Below are 8,344 nucleotides of genomic sequence, written 5' to 3' on the forward strand. Positions count from 1 at the left end.
CACATTCCCCCCTAATCAAGCAGAATGTTTCTCTTTCTCTTCTAGAGTTTGATTTTGCAGATGCTCCAAGTGGAAGCATCTCTTTTTGAACATGGCACAATTTCTTTTGCAGTGGCTTTTCAGAAAACCAAGACTTACCACTGATTAAATTCCCCTAAATATAAATTTGGAGTAAAACCAGTATTTTTTCTGCTTGTACATGGGCACAACTCTGAAAAAGAGCATGTGCTGACATTAAACATGTAATTTTCTATGTGTAAAGACTGTCTTGCCCACAAAGAAGCCCAAACTGATGATAAACTGCTCATTTACCCTGTTGAAACTTAGCTTTCCCTTGTAAAAACTTGAGTGACACCCTCCTTCACCGGACAGACATTGTCAAATGCATGCTCTGTCATAACTTGGTTACTTAATACAGATTTCTTTTTTATTTTTTTTTTTACCCTAAAGCATCACTGGGAGTGGACCATTGCTTAAAGCCCCCCGATTAGTCCTGGAAAAGCAGCAGTCACCAGATGGCATTTTCCTGTACCAGGGCAGCAAGTTCACAGCAAGTTCTCAAAGAACCATCACAAGTGAAGGCCAAGGTTTCTCCAAAAGCATACTAGAGAAAAAACAACTTATTATAAGCAGGCACCATCCCCCTACTGAAAGACACCATGCACTTGGAAATCACGTCTCACAAATGTTCCCAGATAGCACCAGTACCTCTCAAAGGGCAGGGGTGTCTTTTTCATTCTCTAAAAAAGTCCCTTTGAAGCTTGAGTCCTCAGCATCAGTCTTCAGTGAGAACTCTGAAGAAGGAAATGATTGTAGTGAACCCCCCAACCATAAAAAAAAGCAAGCTATTGAGGGCTGTCATTCTGCCACACTTTTGGAGGAACACCTGAAAGCAAGTTTGGATAAAGAGTCACCTATTACACAAGACCAAATGGATTTGGATAACAGTGCATCAAGTCATGTAGCTGCAAAACCTAAAATGCTAAAGGAAAATGATAAAAGTAGTGATAGGGAATCAGAAGAAAAATTCAGAGCTAATCCTTTGTATTCTAAAGTCAAAATACAGCTTTCAAATTTGAATTTTTCTGCTCCACTGAGAGAAACAGAGAAAGAGAACAAACTGAATGAATCTGAACAATTCTTAGAAACTCCCATTTCATCTTCATGCCAAACCAGCAATTTTTGTACACAGCTGAACACCTACAAGCACAGCAATGCCCACCTGCCTGACCAGTTATCTGAGCTCCCACGACAGCCAGCACCTGAGCTGACCTGTTTAAGCAACATTAATGACGATCCTGGAGTGATAAAAAGAGAAAGATCTTTGGAGACTTCAGAAACCACAGATGGAAATATGAAAACACTTCTGAAGGAGACCATGGTCAAAGAAGTTAAGCCCCAGGGGTTGCCTTTCCTCCATGTAGTGAGCAAAGATGGCACCACTGCTCTGCAGTGGCCCACAGAATTACTTTTGTTTACAAAAACTGAGCCCTGTATTTCATATGGCTGTAATCCATTGTATTTTGACTTCAGACTCTCCTTAAATCACAGAGATGGTAAACAGCATGAAACAAACAAAGAAAGCTGTAAAGTGCTCTCTAAAAATAAGACTGTGGATGAAAATGAACCCTCAGGTTTAATAAAACACAAGCAAATGTCAAATGAACAAGATAATCAGTTGTTGAAACCAAAGAAGATGAAAGGCTCCCTAAACCCAAGAAAGTCCAAGCAAAAAGCTTGGTCAGACATAGGGAAAGAAATTAATGAAAATGGTCAAAAATGCATTGCAGATTATTTGAATGAAAATATACCCAAAGTGCCTGCTTACTTTGATGTCTCACAAAAGGATTACGTGACAGAAAAAAGTCTTTATACAACAACACTGAGAAGACCTTTAAAGCATCATTTCCATAGCTGTGAAAGAAAAACTCAGAACATTAGAAATGAAAGCATTTCCTTTTCTGCTTTTATGTCTAGGATTAAAAAATCTAAATCTGCAAAATGTCATTTAATTGATCCTGAAGAAAAATCTGAAAACCAAAATGACTGCAGATCCCTTCAAGATGTGGTCAGCTGCAGCAGTGACAGAAGTGACAGTGGAAAATACTCTAGTGGAAGTTTCTGTAGTTGTAAATCCAGTTCAAACAGCAGGTATTCAGATAATGAAGGATGTGGAAGTTACACGAGATGCTGGAGATTCCCATCTCCTCAAAAGTCCTCGTGTGGCAGACATTCCAGCTATTCTGACACTTCAGTTAGCAGTACGAGTAGCTACATGAGCTACGCAAGTCCCACATCAAACAATCACGGCAGAAATCATTTGCTTTGTTGTTGTAAAAGAAAAAGCAAGACAGATGAAAGGCACAAATGTAAACACAGAAAGCACAAGTGTATTTTCACTTCAGATGACACAGACGAGGATTATCTTTGTCATAGTAGAATTCACAGAACTAGAAACTGTACTCAGAGGGGCACAATTAAATATCAAAGATGTTCAAGACATAAAGTTTTACAAATCAGAGACAGATCTAAACACAGCAGAAGTAGACATCAGCATTTTGGCAAGGCACATAGTAGGAGTAGCAGCTACCACAAATCCAAAAGTGGTTCCACCAGTGATTCAAGAAGCAGTGAAAGATCATCTAGCAGCAGAATATCAAGAGGCAGCAGCTCAGGATCCTTCTCAAAAGAGACTGACTACTGTGACAACAAAACAAAGGAGGATGCTGAGAGAGGTTGTAATGCTGAACCAGGAAAAGCTGAAACTGCACAGTACAACTCCCTGAATGTGAATAGTCAGTCCAAAAACTTTGCCACCTGCTCTTCCAAAAACCTGGCAAAAGACATATGTGGAAAAAGAAAGTCAATGACAGCCAAGTTACTTTTAGAAAGAGTGCAGTCTAAGAAAACCCAGGAACAAATGCATGATTCAGAGAAATTTTCAAACATTAGTGGGGTAGAATTAAAGGATGACTCACAAAGTCACTTTGCTCTTCAGTTTTCATCATCAGTAGATGACATTGCAATGTTACCTTTGCCAGAGAAAGTGCTAAGCATGGGTAAAAATGATATGGGACATAATGAAATCAGTTTGTTGGAAAACAGTGTGAAGAAAAACAGCTCTGAAGCATCAGACATAACTAATGTTACTCTTTCACCTGGAACTGATTATGATCATTGTGCTCTTAAAGACATAATTCAAATTGAAACAGGCTATCAGAGCCCAAGCATAAAAAGGAACACAGCAATAAAGGAACAATCCAATCTCTTCATTAGTGAAGTGCAGCCCTTTATACAAAGCTGTGATCCAGTACCAAATGATTTCCCTGGTGCTTTTCCCTCTAATAGATATTCTGCTGTTGCTAATTCAACAGAGACCAAAGAAGAACTACATAATGTAAACATGGACTTGAACCGGGCAGAAGGCAGTGCAGACTCTCTTTGTGACAATGCTATGCAGAAGTATGGTAACACATTAAATGACCTAGAAGTGTACAGTAAATCCACCTCCCCTCCTTTAACACAGCAGCCTATCACATTCACACCAGAAGAAGTAGACAAATACAGGTTGCTGCAGCTGCAAGCCCAGCAGCACATGCAGAAACAACTTCTGGCAAAACATCTGAAAGTTTTGCCTGCCCCAGGACCAGCTGCCTTCTCTGCAACACCAGCAGTTCCTGCCCTCCCTGTTCAGCAGCAGGCTACTGTCACCACCATCCACCACACGCTGCTGCAACGCTTTGCTGTCTCGGCCTCTGTGCACCCCCATGGCAGCCATCTCTCCCTGGCACCCCTCCACCCCCTCTCGCAGGCACATTTTGCCCCCATATCACTTTCCCCGTTAGCACCAGCCCTTATTCCCACCTACCCTGCTTTGCTGACAGGACACCCATTGCACTTGGTTTCTGCCACTCCCCTCCACCCTTCTCCACTGACCTTCCCTGCACTGTCACACACTGCATATATCCCAGCATTATTTGCACCACACCTGAACACAGCCACACCTTCTGCTATACACCCAAATCACTTAGTTCATCCCTTATTCCAAGGACAAGAGCCCCATCACTATTCTTGTTCCATCCAGACCCAACAGTTACCTGCAACAAAAGAAGTTTTCAGTGTTTCCAGCTACTTAAACTAGCCCAAATGATTTCACCATGGCTCCAACCCAAAATTTAAAGAAAATAAAGCATTCAGCATCCAATCATGTCGGAGAGGAAATCTACTGTTTTGCTGAGAGCACAACAGCAAATATTTTAAAGTCCACAATCTGGCTGACAGCATATGAATGTTGATTTTATTCTTGTATCACTGAGGAAGAGCTGCTTTAAAGCGTTTTGTGATACTATCACAAGAAGGATGGGTGGCCAGTGTCATTCTACAGAATGTTTTAAAAGAATAGCCTGAAGTGTATGATGGCCAGTAGGAATGGGACCACAGCACCCAGACAAAATGGGATCAGTATCAGCACTGATGAGGGATTTAAAGTAGCACAATTTAAAGTTGAGCAATCTTGGCACATCTCAAAGGTTTGGTTTTCTGAATGTGTATATGATAGGGTGCCTGGTTTGGTTAAGGTATTTTAGACTGAGCAGAAAATAAGGTATCTGGGACCACCAGACCCTGGGGCTGTCTCCTGACCAAAGTAAAGTAGTGAGGCTCAGAGGGAGGGGTGATGAGTTAACACTAGAAGAAGAGGATCACAACATCTTGAAGATACTTTAGTGATTTCATCCCTGCATATGTTGCTTGGACAGTGTAAAGGGACTGCAGTCAGGCCACGGGTGCATAACAAAATATTTCCTTAGCATAGGGAGCTCTGTGCTGGCACAAGCAGGCTGCTACTTTTCTCTCTGAGCCAAGCATCCAAGAAGGCTCACCGAGAAGCTGAGTTCTTTGGCATTGCCTGTGTATGGCTGGATCATAGGGTATATCAGGGTGAGCCACAGCAGCCCAGAATTGCCAAGCAGCTAGTGCTGGCTCTGAACCTCAGAGGTCCTTGGCCAAAACTGCAACACTTTTTCCTACCAAACAGAGCTCTGATGTGTGGAAGAATCTTTCCCAAAAAATGTGTAAATATTTTTCATCCCTTTCACAAACAGAAACAATTGGCTGGTCCTATAAAATCATGCTGATATTCATAAAAATGCAGAAGTAAAATTCTGATCAACTCTTCAAAAACTGGCTCTACTCAGAGAAAAACTTGTCCAAGTACTGAGAATTTAAAAGTATATTAAATCTAAGCAAATATGTCAGGATTCTCGCATGGCTTCTCAAACTCTCAACAAGCAAATTGAAATTCTGAATCTACAATGTTTGAATGCATGTATCCAACCTTCAGAGTAATGCGTGGTTGAAATTGTTCGTAATAACTGTGTATCTGGAAATAGGTGAAGGCTTCAGCATCTCTTCGAATGACATAGTTTGCCTATTTTTATAACATTTCTAACTGAACACAGGATATTTAGCATGAAATAAAGTTCATAATTATGGTTAGACTGCAGGCATGCTTCCCAGTAAAATTGGACCATGAAGTATCCAACAGACAGTACCTGTTTGTTCGGATTAAAAACACTTGAAATAACTTCAATTCATTTGCAATGATGTAGTGCACAAAATTTATCTTTCAGAATCAATATAAAACACATTAAAAAACTTTTGGAGGAACTTTATTCCAATATATTCAGCTACCTGAAGAAGCTGAAAAACATAATTGCAAGTAAGTTGTGTCTTTAAAATACAACAGAACCAATTTTCTTAGTTTTAATCAAAATATATTGATCCATTGCAGTAAAATGGAATTGTTTTAATTTCTGTCTTTCTGGAGCTTCTTCAGCATAAACTGGTAATATGCCAAACTTTTCCAATCTCTTTACAAGTTGCAACTGCTAGTTTTGTATTTTCAAAGTTTGTGTTTCAAAGTAGCTTTGAATACATGATGTTTTAGCTATTGAATAAAAACCATCAGAAAAAAAAAAAATTATGGAGACTATGCTGAAGCAAAACATTTTGGTGTTGAAAAAGATTGGTGACACCAGCACCCTCAAATATCTTTTGGTTTGATTCCCACCTTAACTTTTTCAATCCATTTTAACAAAATGGATTCATGCCATTTTGATGTTACTTATCTGTATGTAAGTAGCACATAAATTATATTTATTTTTCTCGTTTAAGTTGTAGATAAATTCTTTAATTGAAATTATGGCTTCAGAAAAAAGGAAATCAAAAATTTTATTTGGGAAAGATGTAAAACTAAATATTTCCACAGTTTAACAATTCTTCCTTTCAATTTTGGCTGAAATTTTTCCCAAAAGAAGATCTGAATTTACATATAGTTCCTGTATTTCCAATACTTTATTTTCTGAGAATCAAACATATTTCACTGACTGTGACTTAACACCTCTAAAAATTATTAGTTGCTTGGATGGAGATCACTCACTCAGTGGACCACTTGGAAACATTAATCATAACTTTGTAGAAACGTTCTGAATTGGACATCTAAAGTAGCAGGTCCTGCTGTGCCCTAGAAGGGGCTGACTGGGCTGCGTGGCCATCACCAGCAGTTCAGGGATAATACCAGCATAAAAGGTGCATTTCCAGCCCCACAGGCTTTTAAATTTATGGGCCCAGTTTCATCTCAATTGAAGTAAACCCAGCTGTTCTCAATGAGTGTAAGAGTTCATTTGTATCCTAAGCAGATAACACCAAAAGAAAAATACGGAACTGAAGGAATGATGGGCTAATCTCATCTTTAATGTGCGTACACATATTTTGTATCCCCACTTCCTACAGACAATGTTAATACTGTAGAAATTTCTGTGGCAAGAAACCTGACCAAATCAAACATAACCATATCCTACTACATAGATCATTTATGGAAATAGATGTATTTGTTTCCCTTAATGTATGCACCACACAACGGGATCCTAGAAGAAATGGAATCATAGGATTTCCATGCATCATTGTACATACCAACATCGTAAGACTAATAAATTGGCAATGAAGATTAAATTTAATTCTTGGAAAAATGGAAATTAGGATTTTGAGATATTTTAAGTGGGAGAAAAAGAGAGATTAAGAACAGAAACAGCACAAGAGAAAAACATGAATCATTGATTACCAAAGGCGATGTCCAATACCGTTCTTAGCGCACAGAAGGGATTTTCTTGGAGAAATGTAATAAAGCTATTGGCACAGCTGAAATTATGCATTTTCTCTAACTGCTGCCATATTTGTTTTTCATCAGTAATGTACTTTAAATATGTATTATTATAATTATTAAAAGCTTTATTGAGCCTGATGTATGGAGCCGTGCTACAATTTTGTTTTTATTTAAACAGATTTTTTAAAGAGTTACAGTATCCTTATGGCAGTGATATACAAACACCAAGTTAATAATCTATTTTACCTTGATTGTATATTCTTGATACATACTCCAAGGAAACAGATCACCCACACATTAAAATTCCAATAAAAAATTTTCCTGAGTCACACCATGATACATTTTTTTGTTGCTGTTTGGGGCTTTTTCTTTGCATCTGATGCACTTCTGAAATACATTCAATATGTATATATGCTGTGCAAATTTGCATAAAAATGCCATTTGATCAGATTGATTTTAAAAGTGTCAACTTTATATTTAAAACTGGATAATACTCTGGCTAATATAATATGTAAACTAGTAATTTTGTTTTGTATTCTCTGTATAAAGTGTTTTATATTATACAGTAGCTAAGTGAATTGCACTATTGTACATGCAAAGCGACTTTTTTTTTAGCTTATTCAAGGAATCCCTGGGAATGTAGTTTAATGCAATAATATTTTTTTTCAATAAAAAGGCTTACTGGTATAAAGAGTGTCAGTCATGTATTTTTAATGTAAAGCATACCAAAAGGCAGCAACCTAATAAAATGCAGAATGATGCAAACATATTCTGTATTTTAATCTGCAGAACTGAAATACGTTTAATTCATTCCTGTGGTTATAATCCTGAAATTTCTTAGAATGTTTCCTAAAGATTTTAGTATGTGTTACAAAAGTGGGTTGTTTAAATGGAACTGAAAATAAATATTCCTTACAAAAATTATTCTATCTATGTGGTTTTTCCAAGTACTTTTAAAGAATCAGCATCCTCCTGGGTATTTTTTAAGCACTAAGCAATTTATTTAGAATTACACATATAACTCACCTGTCAGGTTCCCCAAATAATTGTATAGCAGGTCCTTTGGTAAAGAATCTAACAGTAGGATCTACAAATGTGTCATTTATCCACTCTTTATTCTTTAAAACTTCAAATAGTCATGATAATTACCACTTTATCCCACATTTTCCCTATTACCTGGTA

General features: G+C 37.8%; 1 protein-coding gene across 1 annotated transcript in view; it reads left to right on the top strand.

The window, feature by feature from the left end:
• Window positions 1–4,141, top strand: part of ZNF804B (zinc finger protein 804B) — a gene marked incomplete at both ends in the record, with an annotated part of 227,824 nt that extends 223,683 nt beyond the window's left edge. The window contains one exon of the mRNA XM_082290674.1: window positions 451–4,141. Within this exon, the coding sequence (XP_082146800.1) occupies window positions 451–4,141 (3,691 nt within the window). The remainder of the gene's footprint in view (window positions 1–450) is intronic.
• Window positions 4,142–8,344: the final 4,203 nt, after the last annotated feature.

This window comes from Coloeus monedula (genome assembly GCF_965178545.1).
Source record: "Coloeus monedula genome assembly, chromosome: 1".
Taxonomy (NCBI): Eukaryota; Metazoa; Chordata; class Aves; order Passeriformes; family Corvidae; genus Coloeus; species Coloeus monedula.